This window comes from Myxocyprinus asiaticus, chromosome 31, assembly GCF_019703515.2.
Source record: "Myxocyprinus asiaticus isolate MX2 ecotype Aquarium Trade chromosome 31, UBuf_Myxa_2, whole genome shotgun sequence".
NCBI lineage: Eukaryota > Metazoa > Chordata > Actinopteri > Cypriniformes > Catostomidae > Myxocyprinus > Myxocyprinus asiaticus.
The window spans coordinates 33,594,817-33,613,282 of record NC_059374.1 but is presented as its reverse complement, the minus strand read 5'-3'; the positions used below and the strand labels follow the sequence as shown (position 1 = coordinate 33,613,282).

General features: G+C 36.5%; 1 protein-coding gene across 3 annotated transcripts in view; it reads left to right on the top strand.

The window, feature by feature from the left end:
- The window catches only part of LOC127422243 (neurobeachin-like), a 382,851-nt gene that overhangs the window by 307,976 nt on the left and 56,409 nt on the right, over positions 1-18,466 (top strand). For all 3 annotated transcript variants that reach the window (XM_051665603.1, XM_051665605.1, XM_051665604.1), the window contains one exon: positions 4,571-4,683. In XM_051665603.1, the coding sequence (XP_051521563.1) occupies positions 4,571-4,683 (113 nt within the window). The remainder of the gene's footprint in view (positions 1-4,570; positions 4,684-18,466) is intronic.

The following is an 18,466-nucleotide window of genomic DNA, read 5'->3' as shown; positions in this document are numbered from 1 at the left end:
TAGGTGCTATACTTTTATCAGACACCGAATTTTCCTTTAGAAACTCTGTTGTTACACAAAAGCGAGAGCCTTTGGGATAATTAGTGTGGTGCAGTGTGAGTGTGTGCAGAGTTGAAATATTCTGTTGCAAAGTCTCTGATCTGAACTGAGAACTCACGCACACACAGTTACACACACACCCCTCCTCTTGACACTGAAATGTGTCATCCCTGCTCGCGCTGCATATTCATGCATATTTATATTTAGCTCCGTGTGAGTTCGAAACATTATTGTCAGCTAATTAGATGTAAGGCAGAGTTGGAACGGGGTAAAATTAATTAAAGTCAGGAGTGGTAATGACCTGGGCTGACAGAGGTGTCAGTGAAGCTCGGGCCTACAGACAGCAGAGAGAGTGGGGCGTTAATGTGGAGCCAGTCGTCTCCTAATTAAACACTATTGCGCTGATATTAACATCTTCCACCCAGACCTCGGTCCTGTCAGCTCAGTCGCCCCTCATCTCAACCTTTCTCCTCTGCTTGGCCCCACTTCACCATGTGGCATTAACCTGGTTAATCAAGTCTACCTTCATCCTAGACCCGGCCTCTCTCAGGATTGTCAGGATTTGGTCAGTGTCTATAGCAGCGTCTATAAATGAATACCAATAGACTAGGCTGCCAGGGTTTTTATTTACATTTAATTAAAATAAATAATAAAATAAAAATGCCCTTTTATAAAATTAAATAAGATTTTTTGTAATTTTATTTTATAAAAGGGCATTTTTATTTTACTATTTATTTTATGCCTTTTGATATTTTTTATAGATACAATTTGGGAAGAAAGGACAGATTTTTATTTATTTTTTTTTTTTAAATTATTATTATTTTATGTCTGTCTGATGCCCTTTTAAAAAAATTATGCATTTTTATGCATTTTTATGGTTTATTTTTATAGACAGTTTGGGGAGAAAGAACAGAAAATTATGGGGAGAACTGAGGGTTGCAGGATTGCAAAATGTTGCAAGCCAGATTCGAGCTTGCATTGACCACCTGAGAACCCTGGCTTAATGTGTCACAGCACATTAAGCACAGTGTCATATGCATATGCTATGCCAAGGCTACTTTATTGTTATTGTAGTTACTTAAAATAATCAGTGTGAATAAAAAAATTACAAGTTATATTAGATCTATATAATGAATGCCATAATTATTTAATCTTTATTTTAGCCATCAAAAAAAATGTATGTTATATACTGTAAAATAATTGGTATTAATGTTATGTAAGTTAACAAATCTATATAATGAATTCTATTATGCTATAATATTGTAAAATATCCACATTTATTTTTACCACCAACTAACATTTAATGTTAATTAAAATAATTAGTATTAATTAAAATTAGAAGTTATAAAAGTTACAGATCTATGTAATAAATGCCATATTTTTTTAATTAATAGCATAAAAACTGAACTGCACACATTGTGTTAAATAAAACACATGATGTTTTTTCTAAATCATGAAAGTGTTTTTGTCTGTACTCTGGAAGCAGTTTGAAATGGGTTGTTTAAGAGGAAGATAAATGATGATCATTTGTGATGCGTCTGGTAATTAGACCACACACGCTGTTATCTCCAAACTTCATGACAGGCCCAGAAAACCCAGAACCAAAGCCCACATCATCAAACTCTCAACACTCTCTTTGCACATACTCTTCTTTTATTCTGAGTCATATGCCTGAGGTCATGTCATAGACTGAAACGCCTATGTGGGTTAGTATCACACACATGATTTTCACTAAGGTCAGGATCAGGTTTAATCTGTGCTCAGGAACCCTCCCTTGCTGCCCGTCTCCTAGAGTTCCACAGGAAATACCAGATCTGCACTGGCTGCCAGTCTTTGTCTGAGTAATCACACTGTAAAGATGAAATAGCCCTACTGTATGGCTTGAGTGGCACCCTTAGAGCTCCACATAACAGTGGTAGCTAGCCAGCAATAGCCAGCTAGGTAGTCTACCCAGCAATCACAAATCATGCCAGCATGTTTGCAATATTTTTTTTTTTAACAAAGTAAAAAAAAATATGTATGTCATAACAAATGTGTATGACTTTCTATATTCTGTTGAACACAAGGCAAGATTTTTAGAAGAATATTTCAGCTCTGTAGGTCAATACAATGCAAGTGAATGGTGACCAGAACTCAGAAGGTGCAAAAAGGAAATAATGGCAGCATAAAAGTAATCCATAAGACTCAGTGGTTAAATTAATATATTCAGAAGTGATATGATAAGTGTGGGTGAGAAACAGATCAATATTTAATCCTTTCCTACTATAAATCAGGTGTGAAAGTGACTTTCACTTTCACATTAAGCCACCAACTGGATGGGGCTGTTCAAAGGTGGAGATTTATTGTAAATAAAAAATAAATAAATAAATAAAATACTATATATTAAAATGTTATCATTTTAAATAAAAACAAATAGCCATTAACCATCTAACTACAATCATGGCTACTACAATATTACTATAGTAAAAACATGGTTACTGTATGAATCCTACAGTATTAATTAAATTAAAACCATGGTTTCTGCCAGAATACCATGGTTACTACACTCGTGTTTACTACAGTCATGGTAACTACAGTATTACTGTAGTAAAACTATAGTTTCTGCCAAAAAAACAAACAAACAAACAAACAAAATCATGGTTACTACAGTATTACTACAGTAAAACTTTGTGTAATTTTCAAAAGGCTACTGAAAAATTTAGTTAATTTTGTAACTACTTACCTACTCATCACTGTATTTAAGATGGGAGAGTTGTTTGTGAAAATGTATTCCGAAATGCTTTAGCATTTGTAGCCTTTGATAAGTGGTACATATCACACTCAATAAAGACTGTCATATGGGAGAAATTATAGAGGACATGTAGGGACATGGCATTCAGAAAAGAGGCAAGCTATTTTATAGCTGTTTTCTCATGACTGGTTCTTCTGTGACAGTTTTTGCAATCTGAAATCCATATTGCTACAACCCGAAGAAGACAGAGAGAGAGAGAAAAAAAAGAAATGGAAGGAGAGAAAGACTAAGCCACATCTGGCATCTCTTGTACTGCCGCATATGTGCTCCGTCATGGATACTTCATATAGGTCTCCATGGTTACCACAACTCTCTAGCCAATCAGTGGAGAGGCCTGACTGTGCCACAGGGAGGAGTGTCAAGGGTACAGTGTCATCCTCAGAAAGAATTAGCATGTCTTTAATTACACCCATGCCACAACTTTGCCACACATTCAGTAACCAATTTGACTTTCAGGAAACTTTCACCAAGAAATAATACCACTGAACCTTTTATAACCCTCCACTGCTGTAATATAGTCATTAGGATGGGTGACAAGCGACCGCACCAACCTTTGCCTGTTCATCTTGTTGAGAACTCTATTACGGTACATGTTATTATGAAGACTTGAGCTGTTATTAGCATTTCAGCTCACAGTGGTACTGTATGTGATGTCTGTATTTACACGCAACACTCGTTTCTTCCTTTTTTTTTATTGAAGAGGCAGGGAGTCAATCATTCTTTTTCTTCCTTTTTTAATATTAAGTGGTTTGAACAACCCCCTAACCCTAAACAGGGTCATAACCACCTTAGAAAATATTTCCCCTAATATTTAGATTAATGGTTGACCAATATGGACTTTTCATTGACAGATATTCAAGGTTTTAGACCTCAGTAACCACATCAATTCGCAATACACTTTAAAACACTCTAAAAAGCTTAGCAACTTCATAGCAATGCTCTGGCAAACACCAAAAACACCCTAGCATTATGGCAGAGCATTTTGCACGGGCAAGACCCTCCAAAATAAAAAGACAGTTCTATTGATAGTATTGATATTGATTATCGAAAGTGTTGGGAAATTACTTGAAAAAAGTAATTCACTACAAATTGCTACTCTAAAATTGTAATCAGATTACAGAATGATTACTTCTTTGGAAAATTACAGGTAATTATATTACTAATTACTTTTAAGTTACTTTATAAAACACTTTTTACAGAAAAGCTTTTATTTTTCTGCTCAACAAACCTTAAATAATGTCTATATCTCATCTTTGTTAATTGATTCGTTAGGGGTACACGCCCTTCAGCTGTCACAAAATGCAAACATATTTACATATTAAGGAAATTCATGTTTTAAATGTATTCTATATTCTATATCATATTTTTTTTAATATATGTGTAACCCAGTTATTTAAAAGTAATTAAATTAATTAAAAGTCAGTAACTGTAATCTGATTACAAGAATTTTTAAAGTAATGCACTACATTACTTTTGTATGAAAAGTAATTAGATTACAGTAATTAAATAATTTGTAATTAGGTTACACCCAACACTGATTATCATACTGTATTTTGAATTTACGATAAATAGTTATACATTCTGCATTTATGATGGTAAATGGTGATGGAGCACGGCAAAAAGGACCTGGACCACTTTGTCAATAAGGACTAAGGGGGGACAGCTGTAACATTTTGGAACTTACTGTCCACCTGCTATCCACTATTTTCAAGTCTCTCATTTCTTTCTTTCTTTTTTCAGGACGGACGTACAATGATCTCAGTCAGTATCCTGTCTTCCCTTGGGTCCTCACAAACTATGAATCTGAAGAGCTGGACCTCACAATTCCTGGCAACTTCAGGGATCTTTCAAAGGTACACACACAAATGTAAGGTATATACAGTATTAGCAGTCCACCGATATTGGTTTGATATCTAGAGAGCAGGGTGGCCAATGGCTGAAATAATGCTGATATATACGTTACAGACTTTAATGACCACAGATGAAATGGGTGGATACATAAACAAAAGAGTAAAAGTAGTATGCGCACATCCAAACATTAAGGCATGTGCATGATCAAAAACAGGCATAAATCATGAAACAAGAAGCGAACGGCACACTGCTATAAATGCTCCCATTTAATTTAAAAGAAAAGACAACATTTTGACCACTTGGGTCTTCGTCAGGCAGTAAAAAAACATCTGGTATTGAAGACCTATAGAAATACTCACAACTGATAGTGGGTGTGGACAGCAGACAAGCAAACAATTATTCAACGAGGACAAAAAGTCAATTATCCTATCTAAAACAATCAACAGTGACCTACAATAGAGATCATACAACACCACCAACAGTACCAATCCTAAAAAGCTAATATCACAGCATCAACAATACATCACAAAGGCAAATGATACTTAACAATTAACATTGTAAATAGATTCATGGTATTCAAGCAAATTAAATATAAACTAGTAACATAAACAAGCAAACATATGATAGCCAAATATTACATGAAACTTGAGCAAACTACGTTGCACACAGGTTTACAATTCATACTTTTCAAGCAAGTAAAGCATGCAACAACAACAACAACAAACAATTCACAGAATTTAAGCCCTTTTGGACAGAGGGTATTGAGTGTATATATAAAACACCTCTCTCTGTAAGAGGAGTTTGTTGACATCACCTCCTCTTCTTGATATCTTAACCTGTTTAATCCATGTGTATCAAAGAGTAGACAAATTATGCTTGAACTGATTAAAGTGAACATAGATACATAGGATACATAGACAACACATACAGTAAGAGATAGTATACACATGGTTAATGCAAATGGACATAATTTAAACACAAATACTGTACACAAAAACCAACACCCATAGAATACAAATATACAGTATATATACTGACAAGCTAGAACTTTAAGATGTTCAGTCTTGGTAAGATCAGGTTTTTTTTGCCTTCAGTTGTATCTTCAATATATATATATTTTTAATGTATGTGTATTTTGACAGATAGAAACACTGATACTCATAAGCCTGGACATCACATGCACATGCAAATGTTTTAGGCACTTGTGAAAAATGTTGCATAATGAGGATTTCTTTAAAAATAATGCCATAAATATTTTTCATGTATAAATGAATGTCATGCAAAGTCCGGTTAACATAATAAAAGCTAAATCAATATTTGGTGTGACCACCTTTGCCTTCAAAACAGCACCAATTCTCCTAGGTACACCTGGAAACAGTTTTTCTTGGTTGATGTCAGATAGGATGTTTCAAGCTTCTTGGATAATTCACCAAAGTTCTTCTATCTATTTAGGCTGTCTCAATTGCTGTCTCTTCATGTAATCCCAGACTGACTCAATGTTCAGAGGGGGCTCTCTGGGGGTCATGCCATCTGTTGCAGGGCTCCCTGTTCTTCTATTCTATTCTATTTGCAAAAGGAATGTTTGGGAGTCTAAAATGTATATTTCCTATTGACACACTAAATCTGAAGATATAAATAACCATCTTAAGATAAATGTTTTTGTAAAACATCTTATGTGCCTAAGAATTTTGCACAGAACTGTATAAACTATATATATATATATATATATATATATATATATATATATACACATACTGTATATTTGTATTCTATGGGTGTTGGTTGTTGTGTATTTGTGTTTGAATTATGTTCATTTGTATATAACCATGTGTATAATATCACTTATGTGTTGTCTATGTAACCGCCCAGGACATCGGATTGGGCGGAGCTATTAACAGCAGTTGTGAGCACATGTGTGAACCATGCGATGTTATGTTGAAATAGACATTACATAGTTTGAAGTATGTTCTGAAGAAGACTCTTGTGTGGGTCAAAACATTAACCACATTGTTACTTATTAGAGCAGTAATTCTGCAAGTGGTTTTTCTGATTTTAGCAAATGAGAAACAAAGTTTCTTCAATCAACACATATTTTACACAGTATTTATTAATACATTGAAAACTGCTTATTTGCATATCTGTCCTCATTTTTTCTCTCAAGCTACTCTATAACTTCATCAGATTGTCTCATTCTCTCTCTTTCTCTTTCTCTTTCTCTTGCACTCATTTTTTGGCATTTACATCTCACAAGCTCACTGACCTGAAAACAACCACATTCCTGTCTGAGCATATCTCTCTATAGATTTCTACCTCTCTTTCTCACCCTCATCCTCATTTTTTAAATTATTATTTGGAAAAATGCAGACTAAAAGAATGTATTTCTATACAATAAACAACACTGTTTTATCTGTCTACCAGGAAACAAAGTGATGTTTACAAGATTGATACAATGCTTTTCAGTACAAAATTATCACTGGATTTGCCATGTTAGTTGCATTAAACTTTTGAAAGATACTCAAAACAAAAATAAGTTTTGTTTGAGGCACTTGGCTTACCAGATTTGTAGCACTTGGTAGCTTAGTTATCCACAAGTAATGTTAACCATAATTCTTAGCCCTCACCTTTTCTGTTTTACCATCAGTAAAATATATGCTACAATTTCAGTTCTTACAGCACTCTAGTCCCTGAACCTGTCAGTATGGGACCAGGTGGGCAAAAGAAGCCCCCTGGCCTGAGGAAGACAGTGATGTATTATAATGTATGCTTGTGACATCCTCCCTGTGCTGTTTACCAGCTTGAGCTGCCTTCATTAGTAGGAGTTCACAAGCCTGCGGCCATCCTGACGCATGTCCTTGGCCAACTTGGGGCTCTAACCTCTGAAGGTTCACTGCTGCTGAATCAAAAACAGGGGCTTTAACCTCCCTCCCCATTCGCTTGCTGTGAAGACCCTTGCTTTTGTTCTATAATGTATGGAGGGGTGTGCAGCCTTGGGGGCAAATGTGGGTAGCGGATGGAGTGTGTTATTGCAGTTAATGAGGTGGACGGCTGCATTGTCTTTGCAGTGAATATGCTGTTAAATTCCTGTTGTTTTTATCCCAAAATGTGTGTGCATCAAGATTATTTATTTATTTTAGATTCCTTTTTATTTTCATTTTTAATGTCAGTTTAGTTTTACTTATTGTTTATTGTTCATAAATAGTTTATATAACATTTTTATCTTTAGAAAATGACTAATTTTATTTGCATTTTTTTTATTTATTTTTTATTCCATGTAACACTACATCTTAAATTGTTCCACCTGCTTAAGTCAATGCACATGACTTAGAACAAGAGAAATGTGATTGGTTTTGGCACACCACTTGCACACATTGGATAAGCTGGTTAGAATGTCGGTAAATGTGTTTACGTGCAAAGTGAAATCAGAGTAATGGGCAAAAGTCTGTGTGCCGTTCGATTTATGCTTAAACTGTTTATTACCTTAAAGGGATAGTTCACCCAAAAATGAAAATTCTCTCATCATTTACTCACCCTCATGTCATCCCAGATGTGTGACTTTATTTCTTCTTCTGAACACAAATTAAGAATATTTCAGCTCTGTAGATCAATACAATGCAAGTTAATTGTGACCAGAACTTTGAAGCTCCAAAAATCACATAACGGCAGCATAAAAGTAATCCATATGACTCCAGTGGTTAAATTTTTATCTTCAAAAGCGATTTAATAGGTGTGGGTGAGAAACAGATAAATATTTAAGTCTTTTTTTTTTTTTTTTTTACTATAAATCTCCACTTTCACATTCAGAATGTGGGAAAAATGTGAAAGTGAAAGTGAAGATTTATAATCAAAAGGGACTGAGAATGTATCTGTATATCACCAAAAGTGATTACATTGCTTCAAAAGACTGGATTACTTTTTTGGTACCTTTGTGATTTTTGGAGCTTTAAAGTTCTAGTCACCATTCACTTGCATTGAAAGGACCAACAGAGCTGAGATGTTCTTCTAAAAATCTTTGTTTGTGTTCATTAGAAGAAAGATAGTCATACACATCTGGAATGTCATGAAAGTGGGTAAATGATGAGTGAATAAAATTTTTTGGGTGAACTATCCCTTTAACCCAGTAAACCTTAAACTGTTTAAGGTGTTTATTACATGACCTTACACATTGTTGGCTTATTAAGCATAATCAGTGTAGGAACATGCATGTAAACGTGGTCATTGATTAATACACTGCCTGGCCAAAATAAAAAGTTGCCGTTTGGATTTAAAAAAGCAGATACTTAAGAGCCTATGATTGGATCATTATTGCAGTGATTAATATGTTTCAGCTGGCAACAATTATTTTAACCCTAATTAATGCAGTGTGTAGCTTCTCATTTCTTAAACAACCATGTTGGAAGACGTATCCCGTGGTCATGAAAAAAATGTTACTGTGTTTCAGAAGGGGCAAATTATTGGCTTGCATCAAGCAAAGGAGTGAAATCACTGGAATTGGGTTAAGAACTGTCCAACACATTATTAAAACCTGGAAGGATAGTGGTGAACCGTCAGCTTCGCAGAAGAAATGTGGACGGAAAAAAATCTTGAATGATCGTGATTGGTGATCACTAAAAAGCTTGCCAAAGTCACATTGTAAAAAATAAACAGTAGAACCCATGGCTATGTTTAAAAGTGAAAGTAAGAGCATTTCTACATGCACAATGCAAAAAGTGTGAAAGAGTGGTTCAGGGAGCCATAAGAATCATTTTCACATAAGAATTGGCCACCACAGAGTCCTGACCTTAACCCCATTGAAAGTCTTTGGGATGTCCTGGAGAAGACTTTACGGAGTGGTGCGACTCTCCAATCATCAATACAAGATCTCGGCCAAAAATTAATGCAGCTCTGGATGAAAATAACTGTTGTGACATGGCATAAGCTTGTCGAAACAATGTCATGACAAATGTGTGCTGTAATGAAAGCGGTTCAACTAAATATTAGAGTATGCAACTTTTTTTTGGCCAGGCATTGAAGTATGAAAACAAAATACATTTTCCTCATTTTATTGATTTTTCTTTTTGCTTTAGTGTACATTTATAGTATCAGTTTAGCTTTAAGTATTTTGCAATCTCCTGTTTTTATTTTTATTTTAGTTAACGAATATACTTTTTCACTGTTTTCGTCTTTATAGTTTATTCTATATGTCCATTATACAGATTAATACAGATACATGTCCATACGCTTTCAGTAGACACCTACGTGTGTATGTTCTCAATACAACCTAAAGCAAATATTGCCATCTTGCATTGCAAACACGCGTCTAGGAAAACATACAAGTTGGGCTGCCGGTTCTTCTGAATGCACCCTTCATCAAATTCACACCTGACATTCTTACACACCCAAAGCCCCAGACACGCAAGCTGCTCATCTCCATCCTGTGAGCCATGGTTACATGACCTGCCCAGCAGGAAACAGCTGCCAGTCATATTGGTGAATGCTCTCCAGCGCCATAGTGATGGGCAGCATTATGCAGTACTGCAGAAATATCTTGCTTGATACGTACCATAATTCCCATCTCAACCCCACCTGCAATACACCTGAAGTCATTCCACCAATAGTGCGTGCATTTAACTGAATGCAAAGTAACTGAAAACAGGTCTCTTGGCGCCCCCAGGCTAAGACTAGCACATTTTTGCATGGAGCTACATTGACATGGCAGACAGATTTATTAGAATGTAATGATTATTTCTATCGTGATTGACAGGTGGCTGATAGAAATGGGAAGCCGTCTCACTCAAAGCTATTAATTGGCGCGTGCTAATGCGAAGCCATCGCTAGGCCTGTACAGAACATGTCAGCAGCAAGTCTCTGCTGTGATTTCACGTTATTCCACTTCTTTTGTGCAGCTTTGACAGGAAATTAGATGAAGTGTCTCTGATGGATCTTTTTTGTGTGGGCTATTGAGGTGGAGCTGAGAACTGACAGCCAACATAATTACCTGAGTTGTGCAAATCTCTTGTTATGAGTGTCTGATAAGTTTGTGCAAACATAATTCTAGTTGACTGGACTTGCGTTCGAACAATTATCTCACCAAATATGAATCCGCATGTATCAGTCAATGTTTTAGCAATAGTTTATTACTTATTTCTTGAAAAGTTGTTTCTAAATAGATATTTAGTCCCTTTTTGTTTAAACTCAAAGGGGTTGCATCATGAGGAATCAAATTTCCCTTGATCCTTTGAGATAAATAAAAGAGTTCATTATACTTTGAAAACATATTGTAACTTTCAATCTCAAAAAATTTGGAAACTTTTAGAACTCCAAACAGAGCTCACTACTCAGTGAAAAAAAACTAGAATGTTACTAGAAAAACTAGAAAGCTAGAAAAATTAACATATCAACAGCATCAATTTGGTATTCTGAAACATGATCCGTCCAGTCACAGTGAGGTAAAATGGAGGTAGACGATGTCCCAAAACATCTGAATAACGTGAATCTAGTCTCATAAAATAAACATTACTATAATTACATTTTTGCAAACCGAGTTTTACGTGTTATTTTTTTCATTTTGCTGCAGTTTCCCGGTGAAGTTAACACTAGTGCGTTTTATTCACTTTCAAACAAATCACGGGTATTATGGCTGTTTATGACTTTATAAACACTTTATAAAACAAAAATATTTTTCTCTCTATTGCTCACACACTGCTATGTTATTATAACAAAACACTTTTACTCTAAAGTATCATTTGAAAAATTATCTACATTTTAACGCTTGTATCACAGACTCACCTACATTTACACACTTATTTCAGTGTGATTAACTTCTGGAGGTAGCTCACTTCATAGAGTGCTGGATGCTCGAAAGGGAAAGTGAAAGTGAAGCAAAAGTGCCATAGAAGCAGCTCGAAATATTGTGGTTGCTTCAGTAAAATTTAATTTGCTTTTAAAACACTATCGGTTAGGTTAAGTTGTTGGTTTAGGGTAAGGATGTCTGTTTTGTTCATCTCTCATTTATCTTTTTGAACACTATTAGTTAGTTTTAGGTTAAAGTTTTAAGTTAGGGAGGTACATTTTACTCAATAACACATCCATCTAATATTCACCTTTAAAACCTTGTCTGAATACAACATAATTTCACTTGCTTTTGGTGCCCCCTGCTGGATATTTCACTGGGAAACTGTAGCCAAATGTGTAATGAAAACGTTTGCCATTGTCATGTAAATTTCATGAGATCAGGCTGGAAGAACTAATATTAGGAATAAAATATGGGGAAAATTTGCCCAATCTTGTGCTGTTCCTGGTTGTGTGCAGCACCTGCCATTCTGCGTATTCTTCCAAAAGATCAAATGTTAGAAATAAGTGACTGATTTTTTTTAAATTATTATTATTTTTATTATTAGGTTCCTGATCATTTCAGTTTGATCTTAACAGTTTGTATGACACATTTCTTCACGGATTGTTTTTTTAGCCTGTCACAATGTTATTCAGGCTTCGCAAAGCTGTTATTATTTATATATACACAGTATATATATATATATACACACTACCGGTCAAAAGTTTTGAAACACTTACTCATTCTTTATTATAGTTTTTTTTCACATTTTAGAATAATAGTAAAGTCAACGAAACTATGGAATAACATAAATAGAACTATGGGAATTAGGTTGTGACTAAACAAAATCCAAAATAAATCAAAACTGTCTTATATTTTAGCATCATCAAAGTAGTCACCCTTTGCCTAGAATTTGCAGACATGTACTCTTGACATTTTCTCAACCAACATCTTGAGGTATCACTCCGGGATGCTTTTTAAACAGTATTGAAGGAGTTCCCATCTTCAGTGCATCCGGAAAGTATTCACAGCGCTTCACTTTTTCCACATTTTGTTATGTTACAGCCTTATTCCAAAATGGATTAAATTCATTATTTTTCTCAAAATTCTACAAACAATACCCCATAATGACAACATGAAAGAAGTTTGTTTGAAATCTTTGCAAATTTATTACAAATAAAAAACGAAAAAGAAATCACGTGTACATAAGTATTCACAGCCTTTGCTCAGTAATTTGTTGAAGCACCTTTGGCACCAATTACAGCCTCAAGTCTTTTTGAGTACGATGCTACAAGCTTGGCACACCTATTTTTGGGCAGTTTCTCCCATTCTTCTTTGCAGGACCTCTCAAGCTCCATCAGATTGGATGGGGATTGTCGGTGCACAGCCATTTTCAGATCTCTCCAGAGATGTTCAATCGGGTTCAAGTCTGGGCTCTGGCTGGGCCACTCATGGACATTCACAGAGTTGTCCCAGAGCCACTCCTTTGTTATCTTGGCTGTGTGCTTAGGGTCATTGTCCTGTTGGAAGATGAACCTTCGCCCCAGTCTGAGCTCCAGAGCGCTCTGGAGCAGGTTTTCATCAAGGATGTCTCTGTACATTGCTGCATTCATCTTTCCCTCGATCCTGACTAGTCTCCCAGTTCCTGCCGCTGAAAACCATCCCCACAGCATGATGCTGCCACCACCATGCTTCACTGTAGGGATGGTATTGGCCAGGTGATGAGCGGTGCCTGGTTTTCTCCAGACATGACGCTTGCCATTCAGGCCAAAGTGTTCAAACTTTGTTTCTCATGGTCTGAGAGTCCTTCAGGTGTCTTTTGGCAAACTCCAGGCGGGCTGTCGTGTGCCTTTTACTGAGGAGTGGCTTCCGTCTGGCCACTGTACCATACAGGCCTGATTGGTGGAGTGCTGCAGAGATGGTTGTTCTTCTGGAAGGTTCTCCTCTCTCCACAGAGAAATGCTGGAGCTCTGTCAGAGTGACCATCAGGTTCTTGGTCACCATCCCTGACTAAGGCCCTTCTCCCCCAATCGCTCAGTTTGGCCGGGTGGCCAGCTCTAGGAAGAGTCCTGGTGGTTCCAAACTTCTTCCATTTACGGATGGAGGCCACTGTGCTCATTGGGACCTTCAATGCTGCAGAAATTTTTCTGTACCCTTCCCCAGATCTGTGCCTCGATACAATCCTGTCTCGGAAGTCTACAGACAATTCCTTGGACTTCATGGCTTGGTTTGTGCTCTGACATGCACTGTTAACTGTGGGACCTTATATAGACAGGTGTGTGCCTTTCCAAATCATGTCCAATCAACTGAATTTACCACAGGTGGACTCCAATCAAGTTGTAGAAACATCTCAAGGATGATCAGTGGCAACAGGATGCACCTGAGCTCAATTTTGAGTGTCATGGCAAAGGCTGTGAATAATTATGTACATGTGATTTTTTGTTTGTTTTTTATTTTTAATAATTTTGCAAAGATTTCAAACAAACTTCTTTCACATTGTCATTATGGGGTATTGTTTGTAGAATTTTGAGGAAAATAATGAATATAATACATTTTGGAATAAGGCTGTAACATAACAAAATGTGGAAAAAGTGAAGCGCTGTGAATACTTTCTGGATGCACTGTATGTTGGGCACTTATTGGCTGCTTTTCTTTATTATTTGGTCCAAGTCATCAATTTCAAAAACTTTTTTTGTTTTATAATGAAATACATTTATATGGTGGCACAATTATATTTTTGTCTACAAAACTAATTTCAAACATTTAAGCATACGCCTTCAGATCAAAATATTTTTAAGATCATGAGAAACATTTCAGTCAAGTGTTTCAAAACTTTTGACCGGTAGTGTATATATATATATACACACAGTAAATGCTGAATATAGCCTATTTACAGTTGTGCTCAAAAGTTTGCATACCCTGGCAGAAATTGTGAAATTTTGGCATTGATTTTGAAAATATGACTGATCATGCAAAACAATGCATCCTTTTTTTAAAGATAGTGAACATATGAAGCCATTTATTATCACATAGTTGTTTGGCTCCTTTTTAAATCATAATGATAACAGAAATCACCCAAATGGCCCTGATCAAAAGTTTACATACCCTTGAATGTTTGGCCTTGTTACAGACACACAAGGTGACACACACAGGTTTAAATGGAAATTAAAGGTTAATTTCCCACACCTGTGACTTTTAAAATTGCAATTAGTGTCTGTGTATAAATAGTCAATGAGTTTGTTAGCTCTCACGTGGATGCACTGAGCAGGCTAGATACTGAGCCATGGGGAGCAGAAAAGAACTGTCAAAAGACCTGTGTAACAAGGTAATGGGAATTTATAAAGATGGAAAAGGATATCAAAAGATATCCAAAGCCTTGAAAATGCCAGTCAGTACTGTTCAATCACTTATTAAGAAGTGGAAAATTCAGGGCTCTCTTGATACCAAGCCAAGGTCAGGTAGACCAAGAAAGATTTCAGCCACAACTGCCAGAAGAATTGTTCAGGATGCAAAGAAAAACCCACAGGTAACCTCAGTAGAAATACAGGCTGCTCTGGAAGAAGATGGTGTGGTTGTTTCAAGGAGCACAATACAACGATACTTGAACAAAAATGAGCTGCATGGTCAAGTTGCCAAAAGAAGCCTTTACTGTGCCAATGCCACAAAAAAGCCCAGTTACAATGTGCCTGACAACACCTTGACATGCCTCAACACAGCTTCTGGCACATTGAAAAAAATGGAGCTTTATGGTCACAACCATAAGCGCTATGTTTGGAGAGGGGTCAACAAGGCCTATAGTGAAAAGAATACCATCCCCACTGTGAAGCATGGTGGTGGCTCACTGATGTTTTGTGGGGTGTGTGAGCTCTAAAGGCACGGGGAATCTTGTGAAAAGTGATGGCAAGATGGATGCAGCATGTTATCAGAAAATACTGGCAGACAATTTGCATTCTTCTGCACGAAAGCTGCGCATGGGGCGATCTTGGACTTTTCAGCACAACAATGACCCTAAGCACAAGGCCAAGTTGACCCTCCAGTGGTTACAGCAGATAAAGGTGAAGGTTCTGGAGTGGCCATCACAGTCTCCTGACCTTAATATCATCGAGCCACTCTGGGGAGATCTCAAACGTGCGGTTCATGCAAGACGACCAAAGACTTTGCATAACCTGGAGGCATTTTGCCAAGACGAATGGGCAGCTATACCACCTGCAAGAATTTGGGGCCTCATAGACAACTATTACAAAAGACTGCATGCTGTCATTGATGCTAAAGGGGGCAATACACAGTATTAAGAACTAAGGGTATGCAGACTTTTGAACAGGGGTCATTTCATTTTTTTCTTTGTTGCCATGTTTTGTTTTATGATTGTGCCATTCTGTTATAACCTACAGTTGAATATGAATCCCATAAGAATGTTTTAAAGTAGCTATTACTTTCTTTCAGAGCGTAACATCCTCTGAAAGCCATACTGCTATTTTTCTTGCTACCTCCTTGTCTTAGAAATTACCAGCTCTTTGCCCTACATTACCACTGAGAAATGCATTGTGGGTAATACCGGGCTTGGCTGCTAAAGACCCCCTCTTCATTTACTTTCAGAGATGCCATATCTGTTTTCTCCCTTCTCCCTTCTTCCTCACTTCCTCACTCACTTCTTGGTGTTCTGCAAGCCCGTTTCAGAGACGCATCTCCTTTGTTTTGACTTGCGGGAGCTTGATTGCATTAGACTGAAGCTCCACATACTGTGCTCGGCGGCTGACGAGGCCAGCGAAAACAAGTGCAACTCCTGCTGACAGCACACTGCCGGCACACTGCTCTGTAATGCAATTTTCTCTGAGATATGAAATACAGAATGCGACTCTCCAGGGACGTATCGCAGATATCACCAAATGACGGCAGTCTCTCATTTTGCCATCGATAAATGACTCCAAAACCCATGGCATTTCCTTTGAACATAAGAGAGTTGCCTGTGGAATGATAATTGTTCTTGAGGTGGTGGTTTGTTTGCATCAAAGTGAGGTAAACAGTGTAAGAGGAAGATTTGCTTTGAATATTGTTTTGTGGGTAATTGGAAGAACATTTCATGAGCTTCACCATACAGACCTGTCAGAAGCAGTTTTTGCTGTTTTATGACCAAAGATATTTTGACAAATGTAATTTTGGTTGTTGTCCATACCAGCGTAGTTATGTATTGTGGGAAAACCATAAAGACAGTGTGTTTATAAGTTGTCCCATGGTACTTATTTTAGTTTCCGGAAGCAAAGGCAAATGGTTACATTTACAAAGACAATATGACATACACATTCACTGTGGTTATCTGAAGCTTACAGTATATCAGATATGACAGCATTTATAACAAATGATTGTATCTTTTTATGAGAGTTGGAAGATAATATTTTTAAGAAGAGAAACAAGATTATCATTTAGCATAACCTAAAATCAAATGCATCTCTCCAAGTTGTAGAATTTGATTGAACAAAATGACACTTTGTATGGCCTCTTAAATTTTATCATCTCTTAATCACCAAATAGCTTTTTTAATTTGCTGCTAATTAGATTATTCAACAGATTGTCCCTGCACAGGTATCACTGGGGGTGTTTTGAATAGGCCTGCTTTAATTAGGTCACTAGGGATCTGCTCAGACTCTTCATCAAACACTTGAATAAGAGCTGTGATATTATATGCATGCATGTGACCTTTAATATTGTGCCTACAGATATACTTGTCCTAATTATAATTAATGAACCAAAAATCAACTATTAAGCAAATTTGCGATTACCACTCAGCTAATTTGTTGCCCTTTCTTATATTATAAACCAAAAGTTTTACATAGAAAAAGTATTTAAAAACAGTGCAGATGGATGAAAAAAACGCACTCCACATTATAAAATGGATAGTTCCAGTCCTGGATGCTGATTGGTCAACAGCCATGCTTTATTCATGATAAAGCACAGCTCTGACCTCTTCACGGAACTTCTATGTGTATCACTCCTCGGCACCGAGTACTTATTCTTGTTGCCTAGCAACATTCTCTTTACTGTTTACTGCCAGGGACTTGGGCTTGGGGGTTGGGATCTTCATTGGCTGTCCTGCAATATCTGTATTTGTTGTGGGGTGTTTTGTCTGAATTGCTTACTGATGAATCATCTGGAAATCTCACATTAACATATACCCCTGTTTTTATTTAAAGGAATAGTTCACCCAAAAATGAAAAATCTCTCATCATTTACTCACCCTCATGCCATCCTAGATGTGTATGACTTTCTTTCTTCTGCTGAACACAAACAAAGATTTTTAGAAGAATATTTCATCTCTGTAAGTCTATACAATGCAAGTGAATGGTGATCAGACCTTTCAAGCTTCAGAAATCACATAAAGGGAGCATAAAAGGCAGAATAAAAGTAATCCATATGACTTCAGTGGTTTAATATATGTATTCTGAAGTGATGCAATCACTTTGGTTAAGAAACAGATAAATATTTCAATCATTTTTACTATAAATCTCCACTTTCACTTTCAGAATATGAAAGTGGAGATTTATAGGAAAAAAAGGACATAAAATTGATCTGTTTCTCAACCACACCTATTAAATTGCTTATGAAGACATATATTTAAACACTGTAGTCATATAGATTACTTTTATGCTGCCTTTATGTGATTTTTGGAGCTTAAAAGTTCTGGTCACCATTCACTTGCATTATATGGACCTACAGAGCTGAGATATTCTTCTAAAAATCTTTGTTTGTGTTCTGCATAAGAAAGAAAGTCATACACATCTGGGATGGCATGATGGTGAGTAAGTGATGAGAGATGTTTCATTTCTGGGTAAACTATCCCTTTTATGACTGATAGGGTCTTGAGTTAGACAATTGCATGGGTTTTTGTTCACCATTTGAGGTGCACTGAGCATGTCATTGAACTTTGAAAAGGAAATAGTAAGTTTCATGGTTAGAGTATGTATAAAAATATATATAGGACA